This window comes from Paroedura picta, chromosome 15, assembly GCF_049243985.1.
Source record: "Paroedura picta isolate Pp20150507F chromosome 15, Ppicta_v3.0, whole genome shotgun sequence".
Classification (NCBI taxonomy): Eukaryota; Metazoa; Chordata; class Lepidosauria; order Squamata; family Gekkonidae; genus Paroedura; species Paroedura picta.
In genome coordinates, this window is record NC_135383.1 from 16,130,870 (window position 1) to 16,148,831 (window position 17,962).

General features: G+C 50.9%; 1 protein-coding gene across 1 annotated transcript in view; it reads left to right on the top strand.

Moving 5' to 3' along the window:
- RPA1 (replication protein A1) overlaps nucleotides 1–1,653 on the top strand; it is a 51,725-nt gene extending 50,072 nt beyond the window's left edge. Inside the window, exon 17 of the mRNA XM_077311923.1 lies at nucleotides 656–1,653. Within this exon, the coding sequence (XP_077168038.1) occupies nucleotides 656–766 (111 nt within the window). The 3' untranslated portion in view covers nucleotides 767–1,653. The remainder of the gene's footprint in view (nucleotides 1–655) is intronic.
- The last annotated feature ends 16,309 nt before the right edge of the window (nucleotides 1,654–17,962 follow it).

Below are 17,962 nucleotides of genomic sequence, written 5' to 3' on the forward strand. Positions count from 1 at the left end.
GACCACAGGTTGAGTCCCCCTGCCTTGGGAGACGTGTCTGGCTGAGATCTACTGCTTTACCTGTTGAACTCAATACTAAGGGGGAGGATCTGCCGCTTGTGAGAGCTGAATTTGTCAACAGCCATACAGATGAGACATTGGGGGGGAAAGTACTCTCTACTTGTAGAATCTACAAAACACCTTCATCCAGAGATTGGTAATCAAATGGAGTAAAATCCCCTAGCAATTCTGCACTCCCGTTGAATAATTCTGTCAACTCATGTCACAGAGGCTACCTTGCCTCTGTGGCTTTCCTTATTCCCAAGTCGCATAGTAAAGAGATTACAACTTCAGCGCATAAAAAAATCTCTCTCTTTTCCCCTTGCACCAAAGCATGCCACTTGATCTTATGAACATCACAATCCACTGCTGAGTATCTAAGATTGTCACACTCCGGAGCCCAAGGCAGAGAACTATTTATTGTTAGCATTGTTTTCCCCTCCAAACAATGCTTTACTAGAGATTGGTATTCTCTGATGTAGAAGGTGGTATGATTATCTCTGCATGGGCCTGGGGGCTGAGAAAGAGAGGCTTGCCATATCAGGCAATTGCCAATAATGCGGAATCCCCCCCTCCCATGGCCTCTACCCTCACCTGCTTCTTTTCTCCTCCCAAGGACGAATCACGCCTGAAGGCTTCCGCGATGGACGTTAAACCCGTCAACCACAAGGAATACAGCAAGAGGCTGATCATGAACATCCGGAAGAACGCCGCGCAGCTTGCGTGAGCAGCCCGGCAGAGCTGGATCCCATCTGCAGGAGATCTTGAAACACAGGTTTCAGTTGGCTTCTCCCCACCTTGTGCCAGCCCCCTTTGGCACAGGCTTTGCCGTGTTTTGCAGCTCTCCCTACCTACTGGGTTGTCTCCTGTGTTTTGGAAGCATGGCTGAGTGGCTGCTGGATGACGGACAAGGTGCTGCGCTGACTCAGTGGCAAAGAAAGCAACGTTCTGCCCCTGGGACCTTCGGTTGTGCCTGGCACAGAGGCTCCCTTTCATTAGGCAGGGCTTGGGCACGATTAGCAAAGTGTCCAGTTTCCCTCTCCCAAAATTTTGGGTGATGGGTTCCATTTTAGAGAGTGTGAAATAGGACCCCAGGTACACCCTTCCCCTGTGCTAGAGTGCAGGTGCTTCTTCTATCACGATCCAGGCCCTTCCTTCTTTCCTTTGCATTCAAAGACTTTCTTCCTGCCACAGGTACCAGGCAGTTGTTAATGCTTGGAATGACAATATGGTAGAATTATTAATCAAAGACGTATCTCTTCTATCTGAAGAATATCCTACCTTCAGGGTTTAATAGACTGAGTCAGATGGGCCTGATATTAATCAAAATTGTCTCTTCTGAGAAAGGCTGATAAGCGTTGACTCTTCATCCCTCTGGGAAATCTAGGCAACTACAAAGCACTGCTTTAGTTTTTCGCTTCAATTAAGATTGCATTTTTGTGGCTGCTGACCGCACGGGGTCTGCTACCTGCCCATATACATTTCTTTGTGTTTGTACACCAACAATATTCTTTTCGGATCTGTTTGCAACTGATGTGAACAAACGAGAAAGTGGTCATTCAGATGGTGGTGTGTCCCCCCCCCTTTATTTTTCAATAAACAATGTTTAGTTCTTGTGTTTTGTGGGTTCCAGTTCTTGCAAATAGCAACACTTTTCTCATTACTGGAAAGCAATTAATTAGTTTTCATAATACATTGTCTCTTGGAAGAGACATTACCTTATTATGAGCTCTGAATTTAGCTGCGTTCTCAGCTAGTGTCAGTATTGACACGTGCTTGTTTTGCTGGTGAAGGTGGCGGGTGGGGAGGTATTAATGTGTACACATCAGCATGAAACTAACTGGGTCTTGAGATTGTATGCATACAGTGCACTGGAACTGAGAGCAGTAATTGTGTTGCTGGGCATTCCAGTTGGTAGAGCAGGCTAGCTCTGCATGCTTCTGATCGCATTAATTATGCATTCTCTGGTTGCAGCAAAGCATTGAATATACAGCTCCCAGCAGCCATGCTGTGTTGCAGCTTACCTTTGGTAACGAAAGGTGTTGCCAATCGGGTGCTTTTTCTCATGCATATGGGGGCACGCCCTGCATGTTACATGTGGGCTTCCCGTGTCTCTCCCCCCCCCCCCACTCCCTAATTTGCTGACCTTTCTCACCCCTGATTGAACAGAGAGCCTTTGTTGACTCTGGTGGCTCTTGTGCTTCTAAATTTTGTTTCAGGGTCATGCCTTGACCTTGCTTATGAGAACTGAAACTTTGGTTTCCTGCGTGCTTTCACGGTTGACGAAATTATAGGTTAGGAGTGATCATCTTTCCTTCCGCTCCACTTAACCAGTCTCTTGCTTCTGCCTCATCCCATTTACTTCTTCCCTGGAATTGGGAAGAACCAGGAGCTTTGCCACGCAGAGGGACCTTTGGCCTGTTATTGAAGGAGAGAAAGGAAGGGATTCTGTGATGTGGACATCGCCTGTGGGGCCTTTGTGAGCAAATAAACATAGCAGAAGTGGGTTCTGGCCAATCGCACCTTCCTGGCGCTGTCTCCTAATTAGGCTCTGGCACGAAGTCATTAGCTTTCTCTCGGAAATAGAGCAGTAGTAAAAGGCCATTCTGCATTCTAACAGTTAACTGTTTGAGAGAAGTGTGTGGGTGAGGGAATTGCATCCTCCTTGTGTAGTTCTTGAACTGAGGGGGGGGGGGTAGAAAAGAAGAGAACCAAATTGCTTCACTTACTGTTTCATATGTTCTATAAATTCCCTCCTGTGTCATTGTGCAAGAGACTGAAAAGCAGATAGTGATAATTTTGATTTGTCGTTTTCCCAGTGCTGTGCGTTTGCCATAAGGCCCCAGACGATCTAGTGGGTTTTGCTAACATTTTGGATTTATAAGTCCAAAATACGGTGCCTTTCTCCTCTTCCTGCCCCAGTTGAAACTTGTTTTTTGAACTGTAGAGGTATTATTGATCCAGGTATTTAATACACTAATGAAACAGACAGATATTGACTATGTAATTAATATACTCCCTGAAAGCAAAATTTGGCAGTGCAGATACTGAAGCTATATTGACTGGTGCCATTCTGGCTGAGTGCCTCTTTTGGTAGCCTTATTATAGGAAAGGGGAAACAAGTTCCTTTTTAGGAAAGGGTTCTTTTCTACGCCAGAAAAACTGGTGTTCTTCCCACCTGCTTACAGACTCACGTTTTCCTGGGATGCGTTTTAAATCCCCAACATTTAGCCGTTCCAGTTAATGTCTTAGCACAGTAACATTTTTACCTGTGTGTGTGTGTGTGTATTTTATGGCTATCATTCTGTGTCTTATCTGCACACTTGTCTGTAGCATAGACTTATGGTTTGACATCTGAAGGGGACATTGGGTCAGTTGCTTGGGATGACATAGGCGCATCCTTGCTTTGTGATATTGGCCATGTATTTATTGGCCTTGTATGAGACAGCATACAAAAACATGGGCATGGCCCGAGTTTCATGGTCCCCACTGCTGTAGAGCTCACCGCGTAACCTGGAACCAGTTACTCTCAATCTAACCTATCTCAGAGTTGTTGTGAGGCTAGAGGATTGGAGGGGGGGGGGCTCTTGTAGGCCCCCTTGTATGAAGTATGGACCCCTTGTTCCCTTGTGGTTATGAAGATGATGATGAGTTGGTTTTTACACCCCACTTTTCACTATCCAAAGGGCTCTAATAGCAGCTTACAACTGCCTTCCTTTTCTCTCCCCACAGCAGGCACCCTAGGAGGGAGGTGGGACTGAGAGAGCTCTGAGAGACCTGTGACTGGATCAACAACCCAGTTGGCCGCTGTGGTGTGGCAGTGCTCTGTCGGTCTTCAGAAAAGAAATAAAGGGCCCTGTGGGGGTGGGCCTTCCTCAGCATCCCCAACCAGCTGGATTTGGCATGGCTCTCCTCCTTTTCCCCCTTCCTACTGCCCAGACCAAAGCAGCTTTGTTTGAACTGGCTTTTAATTAATTGATTGCTGTTTGGTACTTTTTTTATTTAAAAAAAAAAGTACACTCCTTTTTGTTCTCACTGCTCTCGGTTTTAATTTGGCTTTAAGTGGCTTCTGTGAGTTGTATTTGAAGTAGTTTTAATTGGCCGCTGTGGATTTTGTTCAGTATGGCTGTTTTAGTCGATCCCCTGTAGTTTATTGCTGATTTTTGGAACCGGGTACGTTTTTAGAAACCGGCGGATTGGGTATTGCCATTGCAGCGCAACATGATTTTTTTTTTTATTCTGTGGACCGCCTCTAGCGCTTTGGCAGAGAGGCAGCATACGCGTATTTTAAAGAGGCGAGATAAACCCAAAAAGCTCTCCTCCAAAAGCTATGGAACGGTTGCTGGTTGTAGACGGCTCCAGTGGGCAGCTCAGACTGCGGGAGACTGTTTTGTGTTGTCTTCTTCTGCCAGCTTTGATTCCTCTTCAGAGCCGTCCTCCTGGAAGGGCTCCCTAACGCGAGGAGCTTGGGGCATGGCTTAAATGTGCTGAAATGGCTGAGCATCAAGACGAGGTGAAGCTATTTACAGCTGATTGAGAAGCTGGCATGATGAAGCTTTTTCTCCCCAATCTCGAGCAGTTGGAGGAGGGGCGGTGGCGGTGGTGGAATAAAACCCTGTTCTCCCCAGGGTATTGGCTTTCGGGTAATTGGAGCCTGCGCTGTCATTAAAGATGACAGCTTTCTCTGGATAAGATTCTTGTCTAACACTTGTAAAATGCAGCGGAGGCCGCCTATGTGTCTTCTCTCCGCGATCGCTTCCGCCAGAATTCCGGGTCGGTGGGATTCCTGGAGCTTCCGCCGGGAACACGCAGCCGTTATCTCCTTAACGAAAGACTTCCTACCGGATATCTCAATTAGGATGTTTCTATCAGACACTGAGGGAAGACGGAAGGTGTATGGCTGGCACAGTGGACTGTGAACGTACAGTTCAAGAAAGGATGCAGTATATACCAGAAGAGTGCCCCAGCCTCCATTCCCCAGCCTGCCGTAATTCCCGGAGAGCTCGCTTCCTCCCTAAAGCGGCTGGGGTGAAGCTCCTTTAGCTGAAATCTGCTTGAAATCCTCCCGGTGGCTGCTCCTGCCCACGCGTGCGTAATCTGTCAGCCCCTGACATATTTGGCAACTGTCACTCTTGTCACCTTCCTTCCTAAATCTTTCCCTGGTTTGACTTCGGGGCTCATCATCTTCATAACTTTCCTCCGGATCCTTTAAAAAAAATTGGGGGGGGGGAGTTTATACACCATGAAACTTTGGCTGTTGCGAGAAGAATTCTCCCCCCACACACACTCGTTTTTGGTGTCCTTTTCCTCCCTGATTTCCCCCTTAATCCTCTCAAAAGGAACAAATGCAGCCATCCTCCCTTGCCCTTTTGTCAGATCAGCAAATGTGCTCACGCTGAAAATGTTACAGGGCTGTTTCCCCTCCTCTCTTTGGAAGCACGGCGCCCCATCCGCCGCGCAGTTTGCTAATTAAACAGGAAAGTGTGGCTTGCCATGTGCAGCTACCTCAGCCACCTCATTTTTGGGAGATGCCAGGGCCTGTCCTCGCAGCCATATGAAAGCCTCTCTTTTGCTTGAGTGGCCGCCTGCTTGTTGGCTAGGATCTCTGCTGTTAGAGCGATGCTCTTAGTTCCTCCCCCTCCCTCCTCTGCCTGAGTGTAAATCCACATTAGAATAACTCTTATGAAGGAGTCCTGCTCTCAGAAGCACCTGGTAAAGGCTGCTCTCCTAAAGCATTACTGTGGAGCGTTGTACGCTGGCCTTTACCACAGAGGCCTCTTGGCCAGGCTTCAGTTGCATTAAGACGATGCTCGGTGAAGATTGGCAAGCAGCTCTTCCATCAGTTTTGTAGACAGGTGAGTGCCCCCATTCTCATGCCTCCAGTAGAAGCCATTAGCTTCTCCATCTCTCTCTCTCTCTGTGGGGAGAAGAGAGTGAGTGAAAAGAGAGGAGGAAGATCAGGCTGTACCCCAGTCCAGATGGAATTTAGGTAGCGGAGCCGGTGAAATGGATTGAGCAGAGTTGGCTTTTCCCCCCTCTCATCCCTTTTTTTGCTTGCTTACCTGCTTAAGTTCAGTTTGTAAGTCCACAGTGGGGGATCTTGCAGCGTAGGAGGCCTCTTGCTGTTAGAGCAGCATTAGCTCAGAGACAGGGCTGGATCACCATGGCGTACATCAGGGGCATTCGCTGCCTCGCCTGCAATCTTCAGAGTTTGGTACTAGCAGGTTCTACATACAGGCAGCTGCTCTTTGGTATTCCTGATGGGGGAGAGTTTGATGCTTCATTTTGTCTTTTCTCATGCCCAAGTGCAGATGAAGAGAGCTGGAAGAAGAGCTGGTTTTTTGTACCCCGCTTTACTACTCGAGGGAATCTCAAAGCAGCTTACAATTGCCTATGCTTCCTCTTCCCCTCAACAGACACCCAGTGAAATATGGGGGCTGAGAGAGCTCTGAAAGAATTGTGACTAGCCCAGAGAGCTCTGAAAGAATTGTGACTAGCCTAGAGAGCTCTGAAAGAATTGTGACAAGCCCAAGGTCACCTAGCTGGCTGCATGTGGAAGAGTGGGGAATCAAACCCGGATTCGAAGCCGCCACTCTTAATCACTGGCCCAAACTGGCTCTCTGAGCAGAATGTGCAGGTGCCAGTGCTGTCCTTACTCCCAGTTCCTTTGACGTGTCCTCAGGAGCTTCTGGTCTGGACCCCGACCATTTCTGCCCTGCCCTATGGCTCTCCCACGACTGCTTCAGCGTCGGGAAGATGACAAATCCGTTTCTTGCTGAATTTCTGACCGAGAAGAGACTCCAGGTTGGCAAAGCTTGAAATGCTCGCAAGCCCTGGCGGCCCCCATCTTCAAAACGTCAGCGCCGGAGAGCTGAGCGGGTGATTGTCACTTTCTTGGAGTGTATTTATAACTTCCGTGCTAATTCGGCTTCTTATTGACTCATAAAGATGATGAGATCTCGGGCTCTGCTACTTGTTAAATTCTGGAGCCTTGTCGCCGAGATTAATCCATCCAGACTCGTTGGGGAAGTTCAGTTTTTTAATTGGGGAATGGTAACACGCCAGTTTTGAAGACCCACAGGGAGAGGGGGGAGCCGTTTCATTTGGAGAGTTCCAAGTCTCGGAAGCATGGGGATACATGTCAGCACGTATTGTCTTTACAGAAGAAGGCAGGGTTTGAGTTCAGTAAGTGCTTGTGATCCAGTCCCATCTCTCACGAGCTGAAATGGTTTTAAAAAATAAAGTCTGTTCTTTCTTTTAGTGCTGGTGTTGCAACTGAGACTCGCTTTCTCCTTAATCAATCGACAGAAACAACAACCCAGGAACTTGAGAATTCGAATTTGTATCCTGCTCCCTCCAAAGGTGCTCAGGCTGGTGGACATGGCATTGTTTCTTTATTTGCTGCATTTATACCTGCACGAGGACCACCTAAATGGCCTTACGTCCACAGTCCTCACGAAAACCTGCTGAATAATATTAATTCTGTTTGCTTCTTAAAACATTTATTATCCTGCCTTTCTTCACGGTTCAGGGCACCTTTGAAGCCAGGACTCTCATCTAGACCAATGCCACTTCACACTTTTGGCACTAAATTTCAGGGAAGGGGTAAGATCTCCGGCCAGTTGGCAAGATCACAGATGTCTTAGCACCCCCAACCCACCCCGTGATGCCAAGATGCAGTGATCGCAATGTTTGCATCCACACAAAACACTCTGGCAGAATGTTACTACTTTTCTAGTCCAATGTCTGGCCAACACTACAGGACCGTTGGAGGCTAAGCCCGAAAGTCCCCTGCATTCATGCTGGTCATGAAGTATTCAGCGGAGGTTCTTTTCATAGTTACATGATTGATTTTAACCATCCCCCCCCCCCCACATACACACACACACATTTTGTGTAATGCTTTTGGTCATAGCTGCCTGGTTTCTGCCATGGAAACTGCCAATTATACCTCAAGAGAGATGGCAGAAGCTCCGCTGTGCTTCCGTGGAGGCTGCTTTATGAAGACTTCCACTGAATCCTGGGAAAGTGGGGGGGGGGGACGGAGTCTGCGTTCCTTCCTGCGAGCCGGCCTGACAGATCCAGCCTGGAAGTTAAATGTGTTGAGGCAGTTTATAGAACCACTTCAGAGCAAACAGAAGGGTGCATCCAATAGGCAGGTTCCAGCAGGAAGGGCATAAATGTTCCAAATGTGCTTGGGATAATTAGTTTTGAATTACCATGCGCATATTTTAAACATCTCATGATCATCTGAGGACTCTATAAACAGCTTTCGTACAGCTTCGCTCAAGAGTCCCCTCCCCCTTTTGCGCTGAGTACTTAATGCTCCGGTGTGGCTGGGAAGCACTGAAGCATCTCGTCTGCCACTGTCTGGGAGGGGGTGGGGAGTGAAGGTTCTTCCAGCCCGCCCCGGCGTGGTGTGAAAGATCAGTGATTTTTGAGCCGCGTCACGGGTGGACGTATCAGGCCGTGGGAACTTGGGGACAAATGGCAAGGGAAGAGTAACACCATTTGCCATTTACGATGGTGGTTGGAATCTGCTACCGAGTTGTATCTGATTTGTGGCTTTGGCATCTCTCATGGCAAGGGACTAGCAAGGGAGTTTGTGCCATTGTCTGGCTCTGCATGGCAGCTCTGGACTTCCTTGGTGTTTTTTCATCCTAGTACTAATCAGGGGTGTCTCTGCTTAACCTCCAGGATTTGACAAGATTGGGATACCCTGGAGCATCTGGGTCAAGGTTTAGCACTTATAGGCCCGTTCAAGTGCATCATGTTTGGGGAGGGCACACTGGCTCAGGATCTGTTTAGCATGCAGAAAGCCCTAGAGCGGGGTTGGCCAAGCTGTGGCTCTCCAGATGTCCGTGGACTACAATTCCCAGGAGTCCCTGCCAGCTCATGGGAATTGCAGTCCATGGACATCTGGAGAGCCACCTTTTGGCCATATCTGCCCTGGACCTAGCTTGGTGGAGTGGTTAAGACCAGTGGCCTCTAATCTGGAGACCCAGGTTTGATTCCTCACTCCTCCACACGCAGTCGGATGGGTGATCTTGAGCCAGTCACAGTTCTCTCAGGGCTCTCAGCCCTGCCTACCTCACAGGGTCTCTGTTGTGGGGAAGGGAAAGATAAGCGATTGGGGGTGGGCAGGAATAGGAGGGATCTCAAGGTATGGTGCTGCACGTGCCAAAGTAGCTGTCTTCTCCAGGGGAACTGATCTCTGATTTGTAGATAGGTGTGGTGTCCTCGTTATGAGAGGCAGCCGGTCTTGATTCCTCAGCTTCATGTGATCCTCGGTAATTCTTCCACATGAATGACAAGCTCCTATTCTTAATTTTGTGAGGGGTTCTCTGGCCTAATTGATACAGAGGAACAATCTAGCAAGCTCTGTGAGGTCCTACACATCCAGCTCGCTTTGGACATGATTATAGGAAGAGGGGTGCTGGTGGCCAAGGCCAGACTCGTATCTCAGGCAGCGCTGATCACAGCATAGTTTCCCTGAGATTCTCAGGTCCTGGAATCAGCCAGGAAGCCCTCCTTCACACAACTCAGAAGGGGGCGACCTGGATTTTGGATCTCTCTGCATTCAAGACCAGGATAAAATATTTGAGATTTGAGGTTTAAGAGGTGGGGTGCTTTTTGGAAGTGAATGGCATGTTTGCCTGAGTCTGTCCTGGGTTCTTCAGGAACTAAAACTCCTAGCCCAAGCTGTTTGGGTTTCTTGACTACTACAGTTCACTTCAGGGTAGACTGAGAATGCTTCTGAAGATTTCCCTGCATATGGTCAGTCTACAGTGGACCCCCCCCCTGCCCCCATGTGATAAAGTTTCAGAGTACCCTGTACTTCTTGGCTTCCAGAAAGTTTAAGGAAGGAGTAGGAGGGCCCCTTCTGTGCTACAGCTGGCAGATCCAATCAGGCATTGAATGAATGTTGGGGAGATGGTATAGATCAGTGTTTCCCAGTCTGGATCCAGAAAGCCACTGTAATTGGGTCACGGGCCAGCCCTCCCCAATGGCTGCCCCTGCCCTTTTCATTTGTCTTTTGAAAACCAAGGTCTGACACTGGTAACAGTATCTTCCACGTCATACATTGGTTGGTATTTTCTCTTCACTGCATGCACATGTTCAAGTAAAATGTGTTACTGCAGTGAGTTTCTTGGAGGGAGGGGAGTGTCCAGAGGCTGTAACGTAGCTTCCCTACGCAAATGCTGTGTATGGGTGTCAGAATGCCACTTGCTTGAGGTTCATAGTAGGGGCAGTTGCACCCTTGTGCAAGGTTTGCTGGTTTCTTGAAACCTATGGTTAGCCACTGTAGAAAGCTGATGATTTGAACTAGAAGGGTGCCAAGGTCACTGTTTGCCTAGGGCAGGCTTTCTCAACCAGGGATTTGTGACAGCTATGGAAGGGTTTCCCAAATTGATGGGAGTTTTAAAATATTTTTTTTTAAATTTGGTAAACATTTATATGGTGAATTGAACATATGTGGTCATGTCGACCCCCCCCCCCCATGGCCAATGATGGGCCTGGAGTGGGTAGGAAGGGGAGGGGCCCCAGGTAGGCGTGTCCACAGCTCTGCTTCCCAATCATATTCTGCACGATCACACCACTTCTGGGGTTTCTCAAAGCCTGAAGAATGTTTCAAGGGTTTCTCAACAGTTAAACAGCTGAGAAAGGCTGGGCTAGGCAGTCCAGCAGAAACTAATCACAGTTCCCCAAGTGGACCTCAATCTCTCATTTTCTCACTTGTGCTTCAGCGGGTTTTCAACAGTAAAAAAGTCGAGAAAGATTGGCCGAGGGGCCCTAAACAACCAGTTGGCTCACCAAGTAAAAGTTTGGTAGCTGCTGCTATAGGCTCAGGTGGGCAGCTGTGCTGGGCTGAAGCAGCAGAACAAGGTTTGTGTCCAGGGGCACCTTTAAGTCCAATGAAGTCTTGAGTCAACCAATAAAACTTTGTTGGCTCTTAAAGGTGCCGCCGGACTCCAAGTTTGTCCTGCTGCTATACATGACAGTCTTGAAGACTTGAAAAGAACGGGGTGACCCTGCCTCCTGACCCTTTTACCAAGCGTACAGACAGGAACCTTCTTGGTGACCCCAAATTTCCCCTTTCAGCATTTCTGACCTTGCATACTATTCCCGAGCTTATAAATGCAGATTTACCGGAAGGAGAACTAGAATAAAATTGCCACTAGGCTGTGGTTTCATTAAAGACCCTGTGTTTGTAGAAATATTGGTTGGCGTGTTTTAATGGTACGTGGGTTTCAGTAGACACATTTCCTCATTAGTGGACTAAGGGCACAACGGTGCTACGCGGCTGGCCTGCTAAGGGTTGAGAGATCGGTTATATTTATATTTATGAGTGGCCGGACTAATTAAGGCTGTGCTTGGATGTAAAACCTCTCCCAGACTTTGGGGGAGACTGCTGATCAGGCCTTCCGCCCCCCTCCCCACCAGTTGCCACAATAACTAAGCTCTCCCATTTGTTGAAGCCCTCCTGTGGTTTCTTTCATCACCATTTCCATGCCTTGTGCGCCTTCTCTGCTATTTGCAGGAGGATGCTTTGCCTGCAGAGGTGTGGCTGTAGACCCTTTTCAGTGGTCGGGTGGATGGAGAATGAAGAAGAGACCACCAGCTCCTTGCACAGAGAAGCAGCTTCTCTCACAAACATGTCCAGGTTCCTCCACTTCTCTAGGCTCCTTGCAGGAGTGGGTGTGCTAGCCCCGCATCTCCCGTTTGCCTCATGGAATCTTGAATGGAGCAGGGAAAAACCTGAGAGATTCAGGTCACTCCTGCCCAGCTGGGGGACTGCTAAGGTGCCAACCCCAAGAGGGCTGCTTTGGAGTCATCACCATGGATTTTCTTATATCTCTGGACTTGGTAACCTCTCCCTGTGCCTTCCCAGGGCGCAGACTCTCCTCCCTTTGTTTGGAAGCATCACCCCTAAGGAAAAAGCTAATCCACGGGTAAATTTTGCTCCTAAAGTTGTCAACCTCCAGCTGGGAGCTGGGAATCTCCCAGTGTTACAACTAATCTCCAGGTGGGAAAAAATTGTTTTACCTGGAGAAAGTGTCTTCTATGGCATGATGCCCCATTGAAATTCCCTCTCCTCCTGAAGCCATGCCCTCCTCAGGCTCCCCTCCCAAAATCTCTGGGTATTTCCAGACCCAGAGCTGGCAGCTCTATTCATCATGCATACCCCTCCTTTTACTCACTTTGGTTCTCCAGAGGCTTCGCCAGCCTCCTAGCGCCACTGAGTCTGCAGGCCTGACCAGTCCTGGCCCATTTTATGACCCTTTCTCAAAATCCCTAAAGTGCCTGCTGGCTCAATGGAGTAGGAGATGTTCCCAGCGGCCCTTCAGACACCAGCGATGGGGAGACTTTCTGAAGTGACTCTCTGGTGATGTTATCAGTGGCTGGTGTTAATGCCTCCATGCAGGTTGGAGCAAAGCAGGTTGCTGGCTCCCACTGGCCAGTTCTGTCCTTGTTAGCCACAAGGGTGTAAGGCAGGCTTTCTCAATGAGGGTTTCCTAAACCCCTGGGGCTTCTTGACGGCCCTGGAAGGGTTTCCCCAATGGGTGGGAGGTAATTAACTTTTTAATATAGTTTTAAAATTTGTTCAGCATTTATCGTGATATGACCAGATCATGTTGACCTGCCCCCCCCCCAAATGACCAGTGATGGGCCTAGAGAGGGTGGGAAAGGAAGGGGCCCTGGGTGTATGGGTATGCTTCTCAACCAAATTCTGCATGAACGTGCCACTTCCAGGGTTTCTCGAAACCTGAAAAAGAAAAGTATGCTGCTATTCTCTTCCAGGAGGAGTGTCAAAGCGGCTTACAATCGCCTTCCTTTTCCTCTCCCCACAACAGACACCCTGTGAGGTGGGTGAGGCTGAGGGAGCCCTGATATTACTGCTCAGTCAGAACAGCTGTATCAGGGACGTGGCAAGGCCAAGATCACCCAGCTGGCTGCATGTGGAGGAGCAGGGAATCAAACCCAGTTTGCCAAACTGTGCTCCTAACCACTATACCACTACACCAAAAAAGTTGAGAAAGGCTGGTGTCGGGTCAGAGAGGAAGGGACTGAGCAGACGGTTGATAAAGGGCTGACATGGACTGTCCCTGTCAAATGAATGGTAAAAGCAGCTGGACTAAACTAAAGTCAGTGGAAAGCTCTGTTGTTCAAGGATTATTCCTAACCGGTAGTAATAAAGTTGTGTTCTGGAATACAACAGGCGCTAGCTCATGGCTTGGTGTGGGTTTAGTGCCTCACTTGGAAGCTGGCAACTCTAAGAGGAGATCTCTTGCACAGCAGTCTTGACCCTAGTCAGGGTTATGCACAGCTAGGTAGTGTGGAATTCCAGATCATGAACCCAATCTGGCAACCTTACCTCCTCTCTGCAGTGTTTTCTTGACCTGAAATAGGTCAAGGGGTGGTATGTGGCGTTAGGTGGCTTTGGAAGCATTACACACTGTCCCTTCTCCTCTTGTTGGTCCTCCTAGCCCTATTCTTTCCCTGACCATTTAGCCCCAAGGCAGCTAGGGAAAAGAGCCAGGTGCCCCACTCCTGCCTGACCCAGTTGGTGGAATAAAGATGGACAGGCCAGGGCTCAGAACAGATTGGAATCCCTCCACCCTGGCATCCATACTGGCATCTCAGTGTCCCCTATTTTGGCTACTGCGTGTGTAGCGAAGCCAGGGAATCCCATGTTGGTAAGATTATCTGGCAGCAGGCAAGAGACGTTTGGAGGCAGTTTGCCATTGCCCGCCTCCGCATCAAGACCCCTAGCGTTCCTTGGAGGCCCTCCCATCCAAATGCTAACCAAGGCCGATCCTCCCCAATGAGCCATCCCACAAGGTTCGGGTGGCAGCTTTGCTCTTGGCTGCACGATAAAGGCCTGGAAGGAGCCTGCAGTCCCACAGGTTTATAGAGGGGGCGGGGGGCTGTGTCTGTTCCTCCCAGGGTGAGTCCCACCTGCCATCTGCTGACGGAAGCCAGCCAGTCACTGCAGGACACGGCATCAGCCCCTGGATGTGAGAGTTGGGGTCAAATGTAGGTGGTGTGGCATGTAAGCTGCTTTGTTGACCCTATCGCGGAGAAAGGCATATCCTTATCCATGGTTCCTCTATATATTTGTGAAACAGCCTGGGAGGGGGGTGGAATGTGTCTGGCTGTCCAAGTTGGAATAGGGCCCTGCCCCTGTAGCTCCTGCCCTCCGTCCCTGGATGCTAGCCTTTTTGCTCTCAGACGCACCTCAATTCCTGGAGCCAGCAGCAGGGAAGGGGAGAGGGCCCTGGGCAAAGGGTCGTGGTGGAAGGCCTGCTAAGGAGGGCCTCTTGGCCTGCTGACTGCCTGCTAACGAGCTGGCCAGCCCCGCCCACCCCACTTGATCTGGCTGCAAGCTGCGGTCCAAAAAGCCACCTTAAACTGCCTGGCCAGGGGAGGGGATCCTTTCAAGGCCCGTTCTTGGGAACGGGCTTTGAAGCTAGTAAATGAATAGTCAAAAAAGCAAGACCTGCCAGAGTGGGCCTCCCTCTGTGCTGCTCTACATGGGCCTTGTCACAAATTATCCTATTGCACAGTATCCAACCATTTAGGCAGCAAGGGGGCAGCTGTTGTTGCTGCCCCCGCCCATGGACCGCTCCTGCCAAATTGGCCCCTCAGTTTATCAATCTCTACCAATATAATTTTCACTTGAATTACTTGCTTATCTGTTCCAACCTCTGGCCTCCCTCATCATCCAGCACATGCAGCTGCCAAGAGCGTTGATTGATGAGCGTACTCACACCTCATCCTTCTCCATCAACCCCTCTCTCTTCCCCTTTGCAGGAGAATCTACATGTGAGAAACTCATGGTGGAACTCAAATCAAAGCCTTCCTCCCCTGCTCCCCTCCTTCCCCCATGAAGGGTCCCGGAATGGTTTTCTCTTGGCCTCTCTCTCTGAACGAATGAACCGTGACTCAGGAGAGCTCACACTGGAATAAGTCTTGTGAGTTTTTTGGGTGCCATTCGGCTTCTTTTTCCACCAATGGCAGCCAGCCCCTGGCTGTCTGGTCCAGTGTACTCAGAGGAGCTTTGTGGCTGCTGGAGCATCACTCAGTGAGAAGGGAGCACATTGGGGTTGCCTGTGGAGAGCCAGAGGCAGGGCTCTGGGTCCTTCCGGCTGCCATTCCTCTCGCCTTTTAGGGGGAGAGATGTGAGCACATGGACAGCCTCTCCCTCCCAATCCCCATTGTGTGTGTGGGGTGCTAACCCTTGGCGGTGGGGTGAACCGTCCCTGCCCCAGCGCCACACCTGCCCTGCCACACCACGCCCGACAGGTCAGCCAGTCAGCCATAACCTTCAGCCAGCGCTGAAGCCTTCTCCCGGCCGGTTGCTGCTCCGGCAGGGAAGGGACAGTGGTTTTTCCGTTCGCCTTTTGTCTTTCACTTTTGCAACTCTCACCCTGCCGCACTGTGCATCAGAGCGCCTGGCTGCCGGATTGAATTGTGTTTCTATTTTGAGCGCCAGCGTGATGTGGCGGTGAAGAGCAGCGGACTCTAATCTGGAGAACCAGGTTTGTTTCCCCTCTCCGCCTCCTCCTCCTCCTCCGTGCGAAGCCTGCTGGCTGACCTTGGGCCAGTCACGGTTCTCTCAGAACTCTCTCAGCCCCGCCTGCCTCGCCAGGGAGCCGTTGGGGGGGCGAGAGGAAGGGAAGGCATCTGCCAGCCACTTGAGCCAGCGGAAAGTGGGGGATAGAAAGCAGGTCTTCTGCTGTTTTATAATCGGAGGCAGGGGGGCTGCACAGGAAGTTAGGTAAGGGAATGGAGTTCGTGAAGGACGATCAATAAGAGGCCAGTTCTGGCTTCTGCTCGCCTGATCTTTTGCCAGGCAGGAGTGACAGGGAAGGCAGGTCTTGGTTTGGATCCTTTTCCGAGGACTTTCAAAGTGCCCCCCACCCCACCCCAGCATGTGTGCTACCTATACAGGGTCCCCCTTGGCCAGGGGTGAGGATGGCGGCTTGGCGTGTCCAATACCAGTTGGGGAACTTCAGATTTGGCGCCAAGGGAGGGCAGGACTTCAGTGGGAAGCAATGTCAGGGTCCACCACCCTCCAGGGGAACTGCTGTGATTCCAGGGCATCTCCAGGTCCCACGGGGAGGCTGGCATCTCCTGCCGGGCATGCTTTAGCGTCTGAAAGAGTTCGCTTGTCACCAGCAAGTTCCCGGCCTGCAGTGGCTTCACGGGACCCTCAAGCCCTGGGAGAGAGGCGGCACGGGGCTCTGCAGGGACAGGGCAGTCCGGGCAGCCCTCTGGCTCCTGCCGCAACTTCTCCCCGCCTTGTCGCGGGAAGCGGAGCCGGGCCCGGGCAGGCCGCCGCTTTGGGCGTCGCTGGCGGAACTCGGCTCCGCCCAGCAACGGAGGAAAGTAGGTCACGGCGGCGCCTCGTCCCCGGCGCGCGCGCGAGAGAGAGCGCGATCACGCGCCTGCCCCGGGAAGCGGAGAGTCGGCCGGGCCGGCAGCAGCGCCCGCGGCGGGCGCAGGGGGGCGCCACTGTCCCTATCCTCCCCCCGCGGTCCGGTCTGGCCGGAGACGGATCCTGTCGTTCCCATGGGACTCAGGAGAGGGCGCTGTCCCGCTGCCAGCCAGCCAGCCGGCCAGCCTCCCTCCCCAGGGACTCCCGCCGGTGCCTCCCCCCCCCGGGTCGCTTTCTTGCATTCGCAGCCTTTGCGCCGCAGCCTAAGTTAGCACAAGCGGTACGTGGTCGCCTTTTCCCGGGATCCAGGGGAGGGGAGGGAGACCCTGTTCTCCTGACCCTTCGCTTTTGGAGCTCGCCCAACGCCGCCGCCTCCCCACCCCCCCACCCTTGCATTCTGGCCAGGGAAGAGGGGTCCATATCAGGGAGGCTCCCGGGGCTCCTGCGGCAGGGGAATTGGGGGTCAGACGGGGGTCGGAGGCGCGCTCCCCGGCTGCGGGAGGGGGGTCCCGGTAACGGGGGCCTCTCGCAATGAGGCGCGGGCGGGGGAGAGAAAGCAAAGCCCAGCGAGAAGAGAGCTGCAAGCCGAGATGGTCTCGGGCCCTGCTTGGGAAGACCTGGCTCCCAACTTCGGATCTCCTGGCCGGGACCCGCCAGCCGGGGGAGAGGTCCTTTCGAGAGCATTTAAAAATGCAAATAATCATTGCACTAAAGCGCACACGTTAATAAAAATTTTGGGACTTGCTGGGTGGTAAAGAAATTCTGCACAGCAGTGCATTCTCACGGGTCCTTAAAAAAAAGTATAGATTTTCTTTACCACTCAGTAAGCCCCAAACTTTTATGGATTGGTGCATTATAAAATGACCATCGAGGGTTAGGGTCGAAACGCGTGTGATCTCAGTTCCATGTGTAGCTATGAAATTATATACCGCGATTCGTCTGTGTTTTTAATGTTGAGCTTGTGCACTTTATTGTGATAAATATTTGCGTTTAAAAGTTATCCTTGTAGCTCAACCTTGGCTTTCCTAACTTGCCTAGTTGGGTTGGGTTTGGGTTCCCGTTTTGGTTTTGTATCTCTGCTAGGCTTGCCAACCTCCAGGTGGCATCTGGAGATTTCCACAGGGGTAGTCAACCTGTGGTCCTCCAGATGTCCATGGACTACAATTCCCATGAGCCCTTGCCAGCGTTTGCTGGCAGGGGCTCATGGGAATTGTAGTCCGTGGACATCTGGAGGACCACAGGTTGACTGCCCCTGAAAGATCGGCTCTCCCGGATAAAATAGCTGCTTTTGGAGGGTGGCCTCAGTGGCTTATAACCGTCCCCTCCCCAGACCCCGCCTGGAGTGCAAGAGGAATGCTGAAGCTTCCTGGTGAGGCCTGGAGAACACCCGGGGTGTTCGCTGATCTCCAGACTTACGTGGTTGCTAACCCCCAGGGAACACCTGGAGACACCTGATTTACAATTGCTCTCTAGGCAACC